General features: G+C 39.8%; 1 protein-coding gene across 1 annotated transcript; it reads right to left on the bottom strand.

Moving 5' to 3' along the window:
- Positions 1 to 5,079: 5,079 nt before the first annotated feature.
- On the bottom strand, positions 5,080 to 17,848 carry lpcat2 (lysophosphatidylcholine acyltransferase 2). The gene is made up of 14 exons (XM_077519725.1): positions 17,547 to 17,848; positions 17,147 to 17,289; positions 14,295 to 14,512; positions 13,215 to 13,327; positions 13,009 to 13,069; positions 11,331 to 11,389; positions 11,130 to 11,164; positions 10,939 to 10,993; positions 9,956 to 10,038; positions 9,748 to 9,873; positions 9,531 to 9,684; positions 8,537 to 8,635; positions 7,960 to 8,101; positions 5,080 to 6,804 (listed from the first exon to the last, which is right to left on the bottom strand). Exons 1-14 carry the CDS (start codon positions 17,655 to 17,657, stop codon positions 6,635 to 6,637), a joined length of 1,569 nt encoding a protein of 522 aa, XP_077375851.1. The 5' UTR covers positions 17,658 to 17,848; the 3' UTR covers positions 5,080 to 6,634.
- Between the last annotated feature and the right edge of the window lie 196 nt (positions 17,849 to 18,044).

Here is an 18,044-nt window from a genome sequence, read left to right as displayed (position 1 = left end):
TGTAAGTGCTTTAGTAATGTTAAGCCTTATTCCATATGTTGCGTGGAGTGAAAATAATATGATTCAGGTGTTCACAGAGAAGCACGACCATGCACATCTGTAAAGAAAGGTTTCAGCACAGCGAGTGTGTGAAAATGTCATCTCGAAAAGTCCTTCATCTTGATTCTCAGACGCTTAGCTGAAGAGCACAATAGCAGGGAGAACCCAAGCTGGTTTGTTTGAATGGTAGGTTGTAATTAGGGGGAGGGACAAAAAAAAAAGTGTGTCAAACAGCAAGGAAGACCTTGCCTGAGCAGTTAAAGTTGGTTCTACAAGGAAATGTAAAGTTTTCATTTGGGGGTTAAAAATTGCGGGTGCATCAGTTTTCAAAATTATGTTTAGTGTGGCCTTGAAATAAGGCAGCAAATATCGTCCACTAGTTTTCTCTGACTTGTAATGTCAAAACTAATCAGCTTAAAAGAAAATGATAGAAATATTTATTTATGTAATTAATTACATACATTATTTTTTGAGAATATTTCATTAATTGGAGAATTTACTGCTAACATTTGTGACTGAATTTGTGTTTCTTTTTACACATTTTTTTATGTATTAAAGTATATTTCACAATGCTTCCTACTGACTGCTCAGTCAGTTGCTGTCCTTCGTCCAAAGAACACCATCTGATCCACCCAAAGCACAGGGCCGAGAAAATAAACCCGTTGTGCAGATAGCACCGTCACACCACTGACGTTTCAAGCAGACCTGCCCTGGCCAGGACCTTCACTGTTTGGACAAGCCATCACGCAGGAAGCAGGGAACAATCACTTCTCTGCAAGAATAACGTAGGGAGAGAATCAACAAGGTGTCATCTGGCGCGATAAGGAAACGTAACAATGAGGTCTGGAGGAACTCCCTCATGAGCCCAACCAGACAGCTTGCCAGAGACCAAGCCCTCAGGAGTCAAGGGGATTTTCATGAGGCCTGTCTTCCAAATCGGACACACAAAAAATAAAAGAAGAAGAAGAAGAAGGGCACACTAACATCTTTTTTTTTTTTTTTTTACAAAGAGCTCAGAATTGTTCATTCGGTAGTTTTACCGATTCAACGTCTTGTCATCATTGCTTTTTTTTTTTTTTTTTTTTTTTGCTTTTTTTTTTTGTGTGTGTGTATGTGTGCGTGCGTTTGCGTGCGTTTGCGTGCGTGCGTTTGCGTGCGTACGTGCGTGCGGGCACACTAACATCTGGCTTTTGTCTTCGGGGACAACAAAATTAAACTGGCATTAATCCCAGGGAGAGATGATCCCTGGAAGTCATGGAAATTTATTGACAAAGCGGACATCTCACCAAAATTGACACAATGCTGTACATGACTAAAATATACCTTTATAGGTGGTACGGAACCCAGAGACTGCTGTTGTATTTGTGCATCATCTACTGGATACGTACAGCAAAGTAAGCTAATGACGAGGTATGCTAGGTCACCCGCTAGCCCCTTGATATTAACCTGCTAACAGTGCACTATGTTGTGTACGAGCTGACCTTAAAGGAACTGCTACATTTGATCCCCAATTTGTCCCGCAATGGAAACATTTTCATTAATTTATAACGCACTGCCACAAAAAAGTAGACAAGTCCTCCCAAAAGAGGATGTTTGCTCACCCGACAAACCACTGTATTTGCCTGTTACCTACATACAGGAAAGCAATAAGCTGCTAGCCCATGAGCGTGAAATGCTAACATAAAACTATCAATACTATTTACAACATAAAAAAAAGAGAGAGAGAGGGAAAAGACATTTAAATTAACACAGAAAATACTGTACATGACCTGTGAATACAAAATGAAGTGATAAATCAGTTGTACCTGTTAGCTAACAGGCTAGTAGCAATTTTTGCCTGTCTTTGCTCAAGACACGAATTGTGACATTTGTCAATCTGACTGTACAGGTGTGAGTGTGCATCTACTTTTGTAATTACGTTTAAACTTTTAGTTGACTTTAAAAACCCATGAAAAACAACCGGACTGTCAGTTCAAACCAGAAAAGCTACAAGCAAGTGCCTCAAAACATTTAATTAACATCTGGCGAATCACAATATATATATTTTTTCACTTTAGTTTGGCCCTAGGAGGACTTCAGAGAAGCTGAAATGGTAGGAAAAAGTTCCTCAACCCTGACTTAATGTAGATCCCCAGATGGCTTGCACATCCACCCAATAATCAGTATGTTCCTCTACTGTATACATTACATAGGAAGACCTTGAGCTATACAGAGATACTCAATTTTTAATTGGATTTACTCAGACTACTTGTTTAAACAAGTGTGTGCATGTGCGTCTGTGTATGTTTGATAGTGCATCCTGCCGTCATAAACAGGAACGATCCATCACAGGACCATAAAGCACACAGTAACAGTTTGTTCCTCTTCCGCAACATTCCTAGAAAATACCCACCCTGGTGGAATGCAGTGTTTTCAGGATGATACCCTGGTTTTGAATCATAATACAGTTCGACCTCCAAAAAGGAACATGTCCTTGTTTGACTTCCAATAGAAAATATTGTACAGTGAATGAACATTTAAAATAGCTCAATTGTGGATGTTTTTCGTCACACTTTAATTTAACAATGCAAAAATTGTGCAAACATTTCTTAAAGGCAGGCACTTTTCCAACAACACACTTAAAAGAAAAAAAAACACAGAAAGTCCTCAAAGATGAGATGAGAAAACCTGTTTTGTCATCCAAACGTATAAATTCAACTGAAACCCAGCATTAACATTTTACGATAGTTACTATAGCTTCAGAAAAAAGGTGTGCCATGATTGGTCGTTACCTGAGCCCTGAGCAACTGTGATTTTCAGTCGACAGCCGGTGGCAAAACGGCCGTTCCCTTAGATATACTGTATTTTCGCACTGTAAGGCGCACCTAAAAGCCTTCAATTTTTTCAAAAGCTGACCATGTGCCTTATAATCCAGCGCGCCTTATATATGGATCAATATTGAGCCGCAGCAGGTCTCGCTGTCAAGACGCTATCGGTGAGCCTGCACGATCGGTGACACTCATGCGCAGCAGATCCCGCCATTTTGGGTCGCTAGCTAATACTAATACTTTACCTTAGAGAAAATAACAAAACAGCTGTTTATTCATTTTGGGAGTGAATGGAGTTGTCAGAAAGCTGGTTTGTATTAATAAAGTTTGACTGATCTATCTGACTGTTTTGTTGACATTCCCTTTAGCGCAGCACCATCTAATGGATGCATAACGTAACCCCAGCCTCTACTGTAGCGCCTTATATATACAAAAAGTTTTAAAATATGTAATTCATTGAAGATGCGCCTTATAATGAGGTGCACCTTATAGTGCGGAAAATATGGTATACAAATGGGTAGATTTTGCCACTTAACGCACTACTAATCAGAATATAGTATTTGGACTAGTTCATAACCTGCGATTGGCTGTCAACCAGTCCAAGGTGTACCCTGCCTACTGCCCAGAGTCAGCTGAGATAGGCTCCAGCACCTCCCGCGACCCTTGTGAGGAATAAGCGGTCAAGAAAATGGATGGATGGACTAGTTCATAACATTTTGGTTGTATTTTAATTGTACAACTGAGATTCCACTGGATATTGAATCAGTACGTTGGGCCTAGTGGTTAGCATGTCGACCTCACATCCACTTAACAACAAACCCCAATCCCTTTCTGACCTTTCCTCCTCGAGCCGGCCCATATAGTCTTCACCGTGCGTTCGATGCCCATGCGCAACTTTGGCTGCATGCTCGCTCAGCCAGGTCCTGCCACCAAATCACATTAGCGGGTGCATATCTCCCACAATCTGCCGCGACAGGATCAGCCCCCGGGCGATGCTGAAATGGATACAGCAATATACAATGTAAGAGGGAGGATGGCTGAGGGTGTGCGTGGGTGCGCGTGCATGTGTGTTAGTGATGGGGGTCGGCGGGGAGCACACAGGCAGAAGCCGTCTTTAAAAGGGACAAGAGGCACGTGCCTCCGTTGATCTCATCAGTTTGGATCCAAATGAAACGAGACGCTTCGAAAAGGTTAAATCCAATTGAAAGGTGGAATTCGCAAGTTTGTTTTAGCAACGGGGCTTTTAATAAAGCCACCGGCCCCAAAATCGTTTATCTCGACCTTGCTGGTGCACGTGCAAATGACATGAGTGCACGGGAAGGGCCTGATTTATGCATAGGTCCCACATAATACATAGGATCATTAAATTTCAAACGTACACAAAAATAAATGCATTAAAGTGATCAAGCATGATCTAGAAGGTTTATTAATCTGATGGGGAAGGCATCAATTGGTTAAAATATAAAGTACACTATACCAAGAAAAACTGGTTTTAAATGAAATAAAAATGATTAGCTTTTACTGTTATGAATAAATAGCAGTAAACTGTCAAACATGGACACACAACATTGTGGAGCAACCACCTGTCGGAGTCTGCTGGTACGCAAATGGTAATAAGATGTCCACATAACATTTAAATCAACTTCAACAATTCCAACACGTAGGAAGTCGTTTAGCTTGGCGACTGTATGCATTTGGTGCTGCTGTTTTGGTTACCAAAAAGGTCAAATGGCCTAAGCGGTTAACTGTAAGAAGTCGACACACGCCTTCTCAAATGCCAGGTTTTTGCGATCTAAAACAATGAGACAAAGATCATTATTTTCCAAACTTTGTGACGTAAAACCTGCACAACTCAACTATCTCATGTTTTTAGTTGTTATGGTGGACGCCAGGATAATATGGCTGCAATGTGTTGTAAACGCTTATAGCTTAAGCTTATATGCAACATTTTTAACATTAACATCATGCCAATCACCTGGCGATTGTGATCGGTTATGTAAGATCCAATCATAAACTAGAGGTGTTGACATCATCCGAATTATGCGGGTTTTTTTTTTTTTTTTTTTTGTTTAGACATGCGAATGTCATGTCCACTAGGACCATCTATGCGTCTGAAGGGGTTAATTTTAATATAAATTAAAAGTCAAACACACGCCTCGCTCACATTCTTTTACAAAACATTTAAAGAACAAGAAAAAAAATACCAAAGAAAATTAAAAAAAAAGAAAAATCATTCATGGCTCAATGGTTGCCATTTTATTTTTAGTTCAATCACAATGACATGTCACAATTGCACATTTTCTTGTGTTCACTGTATAAACATTCGCAGTAACAATAATGACACAAAGTTCATGGAAATATTGTCTTCGTGTGCAGTTCAGTAATAACATGCTCGAGGAGGGAGATTAAAAACATCGCTAGATGACTGCTGCCACCAGCTGGTGGTTCAGTGAATGACACAGTGGTGGCCCATGAAGTCAACGCTTGCCTCATTATGAAATAAACAAGCTTTTTCAGTGCAAAACAATATTAATTAAACACATATCCTTGTTTTACTTTCAAAATTTGCCGAGTTGACAAAACAACAAACAAAACATAACAGCTTGTTGTTGTGAACGCCCTCTGGAATACACCGTGTGGCTTTTTGCTCACAAATTGCCCTATTTTATTTGCACTGGAGTTGACTTGTGCTATGTCAGCATGTCGAGCAGGGATGCAAATAGATAGAACATGCGAAGCAAAAACTCTTGCTAATTATACAGCTGTCTTACAAAGGTCCATGTCCCTGAGTACACACATACGCATACAACATCTGCTTGCTCGGAATCCTAATAAAGCTTACTGTAAACTAATTAACTGGCACACTGAAACCCTTTCCCTGTATGTAAAACAAAAGGAAGGTGTTGGCGTGGTAAACTCACAAAGGTCACACAAGGTGGAAAGCACACAAGGAATAATGCACACAGCAAGTCCAAGCACAATAATTAATAGTTAAAAACACCACACTGAATTTGTATTTACCGGTATCTTCTGGGGGTGAACACGACAATGCGCATAAAAAAATCATTTCATTTATTATTTTATATTTTTATTTAAATTTTATTTTCGTTTCTTCAGTTTTTCATATTCCCCCATATGCTGCAACATTTTGCTAAAATTATTCAACTCAAATTTCCAGCTATATTTACATGGCTTCCTAAATCATTCTAATTGAATTAAAACACAATTATAGGGAAACAATATAGCTTAAAAGTTAGACAACAATTCAATTGAAAAGGTTTCATGTTGCTACGTGAAGCTGGTTTAGAGACTGAAGGTCTAAAATCCGCCCGATTTTGGTAGCAATCTGGAAATTAAAATGTGGTTCGGTTTTTCACGAAAAATGGCCAAGATGACACAAAAACGGCCGCTTCAAACCAGAATTTCGGGCATATGTTATTGAGATTTTACGGTCTGTCTACTTATATATGGTGATAGCAACTAAATTTTATTATACCAAGTGGCTGTTGTCAGACTTCAGTGACCATAGTATCCCTCAAAACAGCCATTTAGGAAGCCTAAGAAAGTCAACAAGGAAGAAAAAAAAGAGCAACTACAAGAAAAGAAGAAAGTTGTGACCAAATTGTAACTTATGACAGTTGCTCCAAAACATGTGGAAATAGTCTGCCCCATAAGGCACTACTAAGACTGAAAAGAAAAGCATTTTTTTTAAATGTCCATAAAAAAAGGCAAGCAACATGACCTACGACATGGTTCTCATGACCAAAGGGAGTGGACCGTGGATTGGGTTAGTCGTCCTTCTTGTCCGAAGTGCTGTCTTCCTGATTTTGTCCCGAACCGCTCAGCTCCAGATCCCCGGGCGTCGCCTCCTGGATGGCCTGATACCGCTGCAGCTCCAGATAGGTGGTGAAGAGCTTGGCGTACTCCGGGTGGGTTGTGGCAAAGGCTTGAAACTCACCTGAGGGATCCCCAACACATGGAATGTTTTCAAATGCGGATTTGTCAGGGAAGCTCCGTGCCAAGTTGAAGGAAAGTTTTCAAAAATTCGAGTTTGAATAAAGCCTAGATTTTTTTCTTTTTAAATTATTATTATTATTAATTTATTAATTATTATTATAAGTGGTTATGATGAGTAATATCCATCCATCCATTTTCTTAACCGCTTAATCCTCACAAGGGTCGCGAGGGTGCTGGAGCCTATCCCAGCTGGCTTCAGGCAGTAGGCGGGGTACACTCTGAACTGGTCGCCAAACAATTGCAGATGAATAAAATTTGTTTTTAAAATATTATTATACCCTCCTGACTACCAGGGGAAAAAAATATTGTCCAATGTGTATTTTGATATTCCCCAATTTTTGTGAAGTAACTGGAATAATGCAAAAGAAATTTTTGAAAAAAAAGTTTTTATTTTTAAGCTATGATGTGTCCACTACAGAGGACATTTTTTTAAAAGGCTCAAAAACAGTTAAGATAATTCAAACAATACTTTAATGTGTTCTTAAGAGTCTTATAGTAAACATGCTAACAACATTTAAAGCCTAAATTATTTCAATAAAAACTTACTTTTCCTCTTTCCTCCTCCTATAAAGAGCTTGCACTGAGGGAAGCCATTTTCTTTTATGACGCAATCAAAAGGTAGCAAAGCCCCACCCCTACACATTTGATATCATTGGAAAGCTCTGAATGTCCTGTATAGAGCACAAAAGGAGCTAATTTAATCGTATGCACTGGATAGGAGATATTCAGGTTTAAAAAGGTCCACTACAGAGGACAAATTTGAATTGCTGGTAGTCAAAAGGATACGATTTTTTAAATTTTATTTTTGCATTTAACTAACAACATTAAAACACTGCTTAATGCGATATTGTCCAACAAGTCTGGACAATGAACTCATACACGTTATTTACTGAAAAGCCTGCCTATTCACTGTATTTTTGCTCACGCCAAAGCAATAACACTATTCATTGCCGTGTTGGTGAAACATGATTTGAGTTGTAAGTGATTTGAGTCACATGCATGGTCATAGTCAAATTAAACGCGTATGTCAATGCACCACTGTACAATCGAGAGGCAAGAAAGTATATATAAGTGTGAATAAATGTTGCAGACTCACTGAACGTGATAAAACCCGAGCTGTCGGCGTCAATTTCCTTGAAAAGTTTGGCCATGTTGAGATCGGAGACGCCCAAAGCGGAGCGCAGCAGCGCCGTGAACTCCTCTCGGGTGATTTTCTCATCCTCGTCCATGTCGAAAAGCTAAAGCAAGAAGAAATATTTTAATGGCATGCCTGTATTTGGTGAACATAAACATACCACAAACTTTCTCCTCCTGTGAGAGTTCACCCTGAAACAGAAACTTTCTAATAGGGTTATTTTTTTTTTCCCCCCTTCAGTCCTTGTCCAAAACCACATTTGTTGTCCTGGTCGGGGGAAATTGACTGCGAGACTGACTCCAGGACTCCCACGGCGCTCGGCAGCAGACAAAGATTATTACTGTGACATGATCCAAATGTCTCTGAATGCTGTTGTCTGCTTCCATTTCACGGCACAGCCACACACTCAGCTTTCAGTATTATTCAAACCAAACAAACCAAGTATAAAATAATGCTCATCTATGCTTATAAAATTCTTTACTTATGCTCCTCTAGCATAATGTTAATAAGTTTTTAGAATTTTAGAATATTAACGTACCCGGAAAGCCATACGCAGCACTTCTTCAGTGTTGGCAGGTCGACACAAGATGGTCACGCCGATGACGTACTCTCTGAAATCTATGGTGCCATCGCCATTCTGGGAACGAAGGATAAACATTCAAGTAACTTATTTTAACACTTACATAACAATGAGCTAAAATGTTACTCAAAGGTAAGGTAAGCAGAGCTGCGGTGTTAGCAGAGTTTATCATTAGCTAATAAAATCATAAGGGAGGTCTGGGTTTCCTTCCTAAAGCTGCTGCCCCCGCGACCCAACCTCGGATAAGCGGAAGAAGATGGATGCATGGATAACAAAATGATTACAAAAGGACGGCCAATACTGGTATGTGCCGCTGTTGCTGTCATGTCGAGTCATGCAGGAGTAATGTTTGGGTGTTGTCTCTTGTCTGGGGTCACACCTGGGTTAGGTTGAGTTCATGAGTTCATGACCGACGTCAAGTGTCTATTTTGTACTGATGTAACCATCTAGTTTCAACTAGTTTTAGGCTGTGTGATGTTACATGATGTTTGGAACTATGGGTGGACTACAAGGATCTTTTATGCTATATGATGTTTGTTGATGTCAGGAACTATCTGTTATAACAGTCAATCAGAGAATTCTATGTCAGTACTGGTACTCTCATGTTTAGCCACAACTAATGAGATTGATTGGCTATCTATATAAGCTGGCTGAGGAATGTGCATGTTGCCGGATTATTGCAAGCTGTTCCTCTGTGCGTCCCTGCAGCCCAAGGCGGCTTGGTGTCTCATGACTCTCGATGCATTCTCGTTGTTTTTCGTTTAGTCAAGTAGTGTGAATAAATAGTTAAAACCTCATTTGTGTCTGCGCTCTGGGATCCAACCTCTCGGTGTCGGTACTGGCCCATCCCTAAGGAAAATCCTTTATTCTGTATGTTTTTTACACATTTATGGTGTCAAACAGTTACCCCAAGTGTGCGTGTTTAGAGGACTAAAGATGTGAAGCGTCATACCCGGTCAAAGAGCGCAAAGAGTTCCTCCAGGGCAGGATTGACAGGAAGCTTTAGGAAGCTGGCAAACTCCTTGATGGTGATGCGTCCGCCTTTACAGGAAGTGGCCATGGCGGCAAAACTGTCCAACTCTTTCCTCACGTTGTCCCATTTGATACTAAACAAGAGACATCGGGTTCATTAGAGCGTCAGCTCAAAGCAAAGTCGTTACTCGTCCTACTTGAGCTTGCGACTGATTTTGGTGAATTCAACCAGGCCGGCCTCCATTGGCAGTGTCAACTCGCCGGCGGAGATCATCAGACGGCAGTCTTCGTACGTGTGGTCCGTCACGGGAACACCCAAAGCCCTGCAGGAAGTCGTTTAGCATATTTAGCATACACATAAAAAAAAAAGGCGGGTTTTCTCTTTGCATGTGTTTCTTTCCTCACTTAGCCATGATGTCTCTCACTTTGCTGGCGAGCAAGGCAGGACTTTTCTTCTCCTCCTCTGTGGGGATGTGAGGTGGCAGAAACTGAAGAACACAACATGAGGGACATTCAGCAGAGAGTGCTGTCATATTTATTAATTCTTTTTTTTTTCCCTCGTGAATTTGGTTCAATAAAATAGAAAATAAATCCTCAGGTGCTTTTCATCATATACAGATGGTACAAGGAAGAGTATTCAAAGTGCATTCAGGGTGAGTTTTGTAGCTCTATGACCCTTGTGACAAGAGATACATGGGGATGCAATCTCAGGCAGCCATGTTTTTTTTTCAGCCTGAGATTGCATCCCCACCTTAAATAAATTTCAGTTTGTCCAGTTTGTTTTTCAGGGGACACCGACGGGACTAGCACGAGTTCGCAGGGTGAGTTTTGTGGCTCTCTGACCCTCCTGACCAGAGCTACATGGGGATGCAAACTCCGGCAGCCATTTTTCAGCCTGCCTGAGATTGCATGCATCCCACCCAAATAAAAAAAAAAAAATGTATATTTTTATTCATTTATCTCATTCAATAATTGGCAAATTTATTTGCAAATATATATTACTAAACACATTTTTACTTAATAAACAGTTGTTTATTATAATAAAATTAATCATGCATGAGAATGAACTATTAATTCATTACTAAAGTATATTATTTTACATACTTCTAATGCACGTTTTCTTTTTTTTTTTCCGTAGTCCACAAATAACCTGGCTCATTTGTCAATTTTAAGACAATAAATGTGACGTATTAGCATAAATGTTTGCCAACTCCTGCAACAAACTATTTTTTTATGAACAATACAGTATGTTTGTAAACATCTCCAGTGTCTCTCCCTAGCATGCATGACTTAATGACTTTTAAGCATTATAAAGCCCTTAAGCTACTTCTCAAACCATCAAAGAGGCAACAGTGAGAATAAAAACAAACGTGTAAAGCCAAAGTTACCTCAATCTCCACTGTGGTGTACAGCTGACACAGCGTCAGGAGTAACAGGGTTCTCCTACAAACAAATTAATGAGAGCAGTTGGTTACATAAAATGTATTACAATGGCAGCAAGTTTTGCAGCAAGCAAAATAAGGGAGCTCTGGTTGTTATCTATGAAGGAAAGACAATTTCTTGTAGGGAGCAAACTTACGAGCTGAAACCCTGCCAGGTCCAAGTTACTGTATCCTGGATGGAAGGAAATAGAAAAATACAAATCTGATGTACATGGAAAGGACGTGTATGTTCAGTACAAACAACATTGGGTACTCACGCAGATTACAATAGGATCAAATACGAGAGATGTATTCAAGAAATGTCTTCCTGTGTGTTCATTGTAAATACAAAAACTTACTATTTTATTAGGATATCTCAGAATCACAGGCTGCACAGGTACGCCTGGAATAAAGGCACCTATAAGACAGAATGGGAAAAAAAAGAAAAAAAAAGAAAAAGTCAATTGCTGGAGAGATTTGTTTTCTCCCAGCCTTTACTTTGAAAAAGTGTAACATATTCCAAAGTCACCACTTGTTACTATCATCTTGTTGCAAAGGAACTATGTTGGAGTGAGTTGGGTAGTTTTATGCAGTGCTTTGCTGCCATCTTATCTATAGGCAATTAAACCTTTTTAAAGGGACACTTCACTTATTTAACCCATTTTAGCAATAAAAAGTCAATATTTTGTCTATAATTAATTTGATACTTTCATTATTTTTCACATACAATTAGTACCTTTAAAAACACATTTTGCAACTTGCTGTCGACTGAAAATGACATCACAAGGGCTCAGGTAACTAATCACAGCTCAGCTTGTGAATGTCACATGACCAAACCTAGAAAACAGGTGAGCTGTGATTGGTTACCTGAGCCCTTGTGATGTCATTTTCAGTTGACAGCGAGTTGCAAAATGTGTTTCTAAAAGGTATTAATTGTACATGAAAAATAATGAAAATGTCAAATTTATTCTAGGCAAAATATTAATGTTTGACTGCCAAAAATGGCTAAATAAGTAAAGTATCCCTATAAGGGTTGTCAATTACTCGCAGATTTTCACATTTTTCCCTAATCCTGGATCCATCCTTCCTGTATGGACTTTGCACGTTCTCTCCCTGCTTGCCTGGCTTTCTTCAGGTACTCCAGCTTCCTACCAAATTCCAACAACATGCATGTTAGGGTCATTGATAACAGATGTGGATATTAATCTATCCTTCCCTCCTTCCTCTCTTTAGTTTTTCCTCTGGTCACTTGAGATCTTAATTTATTAGAAGTATGAGGTTTCTGGGGTTGGCATAAGACTGGTTTTGTAACCACGCAGGAGGGGTCTTGTTGGTGCTGGACTTCACTTTGATGGATTGGATGTACTGGCTTCTATGGATCTCACTCTGCCTTATCGATCCTTCCCTCCTTCCTCTCTTTAGTTTTTCCTCTGGTCTCTTGAGATCTCGCTAAATTTGCTGGAATTTAGAGGCTTCCGGGGTTGGCGTAAGACTTTGATTTTGTAATCATGGGGAAGGCAGGAAGTGTTTGGTCGGTGCTGGATTTCACTTTGATTTATCTTTCTTTTCTCTTTATTTATTTTTTTTTCTGACCTTTTCTCTGGTCTCCTGACCATTTAAACCTCACGACTCTGGCAAGATTCTGAAGTACCTGGTTAAGGCGAAGGGTAATGGGATATTTATAAGGTTTTAGGTGAATGAATGAGTATAAATTTATACGTATTTGCACGCACGCACACGCACGCAAACGCACGCACACATACACACAAAAAAAAAAAAAAAAAAAAAAAAAAAAAAAAAAAAAGAGCAATGATGACAAGACGTTGAATCGGTAAGACTACCGAATGAACAATTCTGAGCTCTTAGAAAAAAAAAGAAAAAAAGATGTGGATATTAATTAGCGTGAATGCTTGTTTGTCTACATGTGTCCTGCTGTTGGCTTGTGGTCCAGTCCAGGGTGTACCCTGTCACCTGGGATGTTAATAAAGACAAGTAAAAGGATGGATGGATGGATGGGTTTGACCAGAAATACATTACCTTGTTTGAATGTGATGAGACACGAGCGATTTGTGCACGTCCCCTCGGGAAATATCAAAACCTGATCAAATCAGCACAAAAAAAAAAATCTGCTACTTAGCAAGAGAATTGCATTCAAAGGAAGTGATGCAACAAGCTTCAAAATCCACTGAAACTCATCGTTAGTAACAAGCGGTGGTTTATTGGTGCATTTTCCTTCTTCATACCTGCGGCCAGCGGCCTCCTGACTTGGCTCTGCCAACAATCTCTTGGATGGTGTTCTTCCTTGAGTCGGGGTCTTTTCTGGACACCAGCACTGGCTGGAGGCAGCGTACGAACCCTGTGAAAAAGTATTATTTTGTATTTATTTATTTTTTAATTATCGGACTTGCCTTATAGTTCTAAAGTGGAATCTACACATAACTGATGTATAAAGAAATCAGTTTATGTTTATAGTAAACACAAGTTGTGTTATAACGTTATTGCTTGAAAAACACAACACAACAAAGCATGAGAGGTGTCCTGGCTAGTCCACCAACATCTTAAATTCCTTAAGTGAATATTCTGTGGTTGCCACAGCAATAGCAGACATCGCTCTCTTCAAGCAAGCATACTGACAATATTACTCTGAATTGGCTATTTGACGTAAAATTTGCAACTTATTGTTAATGTAACAAACTTGTCACAAAGGTGGACAAACACAGATGTGCAAAGCCCCGCCCTCCCACCACCACAAATTTTGTTAAATAATATAAGACAGACAAAGCATCACAATTTAAGTGTTGTCTTTACCCGCTACATCTCCTCATAATGAATACTCAAACTAACAATAAGTTACACCCGTTTCCATGACAACAAAGGCAACATCTTTACAGGGTCCTTTACTGTTCATATGTCATAAAATAATCTCCAAATGTCCTGCACAACACATTTGACAAGGGTTACTTCACTCCATATGGAGGGTGTGAAATTGTGCAGCTAGGACGCAAATAAGATTAATGAGATTAAAGTGCGTGACACATTCATACACACACATAGGCACTTCTCTGTCTTAACCACACGGCTTATTAATAGTGTTACACAAAACTTTCCCTCCATGTCTATTTAATTAAACACAATTATGACGCTGTATCTAATTACAGTCATTATATGCAAGTATAAATGAATGGGCGTTAAATACGAAATACAAACATGTGTCAAATACAAACGGACACACAAATATGATATTTCTTCATACCGTACACATTGAACTATTGTCCATAAAGTGCTCCAATGACCATGTGAACAGAAAGGAAAAAGTGTCTCACTCCCAAATATGGGCATGGCCAGGTTCTCCACACGGGACACGGTGGACGGCAGGCCCGCCATGATGCACACGATGCCGTCGAAGAAGGTGGAGTGGGGGGCCACGGCCAGGATGGGGGCCTCGCCACTGCCCACCTGTTTGCCCTTGACCACCACCCGGAAGCCCATGCAGAAGTAGTAGGCTCTCCCCAGGGCAGCCATCACACTCTGACACATCAGCCTGCGGATGGCACAAGTTGTACTAACAGATGTCAACGTATTGAGCAACCAACAGGTTAACACCACAAGTGTTTGTGTTTTTTGTTTTTCTTTTGTCAACTGTCGCTCAGTCAAGTTTTTGCTTTGTGCTGCAAGACAAAATTTGTGGGCTGAGCGAGATTCTGCTAGATGTCGGCAGAAAGAGCTGCATCTGCCCAGCATCCTGTGTTTTACGATAAAGTGGTTAACTTTCATTTAAACTTGTTACAAATGTTAAAAAGAATGGTAAAATCGCTAATTAAGATATTGTGATGTTCTGGCATGTTCATTCTATAGATTTCTATAATTTCCAATGGCAAAAAAGTATTATAACGACAACAACTTGGAAGTCAACCAGAAACATTGAACAAACTGTAAGCTCTTCTATTGCGTAATATAATATTAAGATAACTCTCTTACTGTCAATAAAAATGTGAATTATTTTTAGGGAATTACTGGTAGCACTCTAGAGTGGTTTTGATCCTATTTGGTGGACAGAACTTATTGTGTTAGCCTTGGTTACTCTGCCCCACTTTGTATGGTGTTCCACAGGGTTCAAGTTTGAGGCCCCTACTGTTTTCAATCCATTTGCTGCAGCGTGGTTTTGCTTTTCACTGCTATGTAGATGAGCAAACAGGACATGTTCTCATTAAGGCCACTTTTGTCACTTGTGGAGCAAATCATAACCTAGAGGTTTTCTCAAATTTCAATGTAAGAAAACAGAAGTTATGGTATTCTGAGGTTCATTCAAACGCCTTTATCATGTCACTTGTTCAAACTCTTTGGCTTGAAGTCTTTGCAATGAGAATTGCACAACATTGTACTTTAACTTTAGGCTGCAACCACTTTCAACTTCCGTCATTCACTTCCTCATTGCTGAAGTTGTCCGCTCCCACAACTATTCTGACAGCAGACATTCAGTTTGTATACAGCAATCAGACTATCAGATAATGCAGGAATTCAATCATAAAAGTGGAAGAACCCAAACAGTTTATGGTCCTCACTGTCTGTGTTCTGGGAAGCGAGCCGAAGTAACGCTGCTGGTGCAGATATGATCTCAAACAAAGCACTTAATACAAACAATGTCAATATCTATTTGTTTTGATGATACACTGCTTTAGCTGACGGGCATTTTTGGTGTATATCGCAAATCCGAGAACATGCTGTAACAGAGCCACACTCACAGGATTACAGAAATTAAGGACAGCATTATGTGATTGCAGCACTGCATCTTTTTTTTGCGCTACCAAAGTTTTAAATTTTATATGACAATATTACTTTTATTGCCACTATGAAGAGGGCAGAAAGACCCTTTTAAATCCCCCTATAAGAAAGACTAGATGCATTTGAGGATTAACTCAACAACTAGAGAACCAAACGAGTTCAAAAACACTTGAGAAGTAGTACTGTTTAAAACAACAACATGTCTCCTGTAAGAGTCTTTCGCTACACAAAAATGTCAACTTAAAAAAGATACAGGAGGAGTTCATCCATTTTTGTAATCGTTTGTGCTGTCACTGATGGTGTAATGGTTCACTCCCCTGACTTCCACTCAATGACGGTGTGAATGTGAGGGCGAAAGTTTATCTAGCTCCACAGTAAACGTGACTGACGATCAGACCAGGGGCTTAGCCTGCCTTTTCTCAAAGTCAGATTGGATAGGCTCCAGCTTCCCATAACCCTGAACAGGATAAACTGTTTTGAAAATTATTGTTATTAGTCAGTACAGTGGTTTCTGTTGAAATGGTTTTCTGTACTGGATGTTATCTGTCTAAAGGCATAAATAATAATAAAACAATAATAGAGGAAGTTAAGAGCCATATATATATTTTTTAAATGTGTTTTTTTTTAACAAACACTTTAAAAACACATTTAAAACATCAACAAACACCCTTCAACTTTAAAACACTCTCTTTAAATACAAGCCCCCACAATACAATGATTTGCAAATCCTTTTCAACATACATTCAATTGAATACACTACACAGACAACATGTTTAATGTAGAAATGAATAAACTATATATTTTGTCTTCCATTAACACACCCCTTCTACCATCACAGATGCTGGATTTGAGCTAATAACAATCCACATGGTCCTTTTCCTCTTTGGCCCGGAGGATAGGCCGTCGCTGATGACCAAATTCGATTTGAAATGTGGACTCATCAGACCACAGAACAACTTTGCAATTTGTCAGTCTATCTCAAATTACCTCAGGCCCAGTGAAGCCAGCGGCGTTTGTGGGTGTTGCTGATATATGGCTTTTGCTTTGCAATGTAGTGTTTTAACATGAATTTGCGGATGTTGTGACAAACTGTTAAGTGATAAATGGTTTTCTGAAGTGTTCCTAACCGATGTAGCAATATCTTTTACATGTCGATGCTTGTTTTCAATGTAGTACCGCCTGATTTTTTATACAATAGTGCCATTTTTATTTCTTTAATAACTAAAACACAAACATGAACTCAATTTCAATTAATTTCAATGCGGAATATTGCTTTTCTGAATAAGTAAACAGAGTTAGCAGCTTGGTCAACAAATTTCACTTGCAAATAGCACTGCAGCTGTTTTTTTTTTTTTTTTCTCCCCCTCCGTTTATCAGCAATTAAACAGGTTACCTTCTCCATCCTGTCATTGGTGCTACTGCTCCCTTCAGAGGATGCTTGAAGGTAATGATGACAGCCACTGGCCAGGTCACCATGAGGACCAATGAGATGAGGATGGCTCGAAGAGGAACCAGAATGATACCCTGGAGGACACACTGCGCACACACACACCCATAGTTATAGTTGTGTCAGTAAACACACATCCCATGTTTACATTCCATGTGTCAAATCCAGATCAGCAGAGCTGCAGCACATAAGGGTTCGTATTGTTCTTGCAGTACACAACAACATTGCAAAGCAGATTACATATACTGTACGGACAGAGGCCCAGGCGTCGTGCAGCTAATCGCACGCATGCTGACGCGCATTTATTCCTTCCATGCATTGATATTAACGCTCCATTGTCACTCACTTTGATTATGGTGGCCTTGGAGAGTTCGGTGTCCTGCACAAACGGGTTGATGACGGCAGGCAGGAGCAGCGATTGCTGCCTCGGCAGGGCGAAGACGCGTTGGGACGGCATCGTGAGGCAGGAAAACGACGTTACAGGAGCAGCTTCATGTTATCATTTCACTTCCTCGTCGGAAGCCCTAATCTACCCTTTTGTTTTTTCTTCTCCTTTTGCCTAATTCAGACGGTAACCCACGGCGTTCACGCTAGCAAAACATACTGCAGAAGCCATCTCGGAAGTGACCCAATTCAAGCTCCGCCTCCCTCGCTTTGCTTTTGCGTGATTTCGGAACTTTCAATTCATTATAATTTATTAGAATTGTGAGTTTACAGATTGTTAAATCTGTTTTGGAAATGCCCACATTCCTGTAAATTGTACATCTGTACATTTATTTTGAGTAAATCTGTCTTATGGAACTTTGCCGACTGTGCTGTTTGACTTTTTAAACGGTGCCATCTG

This window comes from Festucalex cinctus, chromosome 4 (genome assembly GCF_051991245.1).
Source record: "Festucalex cinctus isolate MCC-2025b chromosome 4, RoL_Fcin_1.0, whole genome shotgun sequence".
In the NCBI taxonomy this organism is placed as follows: Eukaryota; Metazoa; Chordata; class Actinopteri; order Syngnathiformes; family Syngnathidae; genus Festucalex; species Festucalex cinctus.
The sequence above is the reverse complement of the archived record's forward strand: the minus strand, read 5'-3'. Positions and strand labels throughout refer to the sequence as shown.

Coding starts and splice junctions, on each gene's coding strand:
- lpcat2 (XM_077519725.1), bottom strand. CDS start 17,657: ATGCCGTCCCAACGCGTCTTCGCCCTGCCGAGGCAGCAATCGCTGCTC. Junction 11,390..13,008: donor TCTCATCACATTCAAACAAG/GTAATGTATTTC, acceptor TCTGTCTTATAG/GTGCCTTTATTCCAGGCGTA. Junction 9,874..9,955: donor GTGAGAGACATCATGGCTAA/GTGAGGAAAGAA, acceptor GACTTCCTGCAG/GGCTTTGGGTGTTCCCGTGA.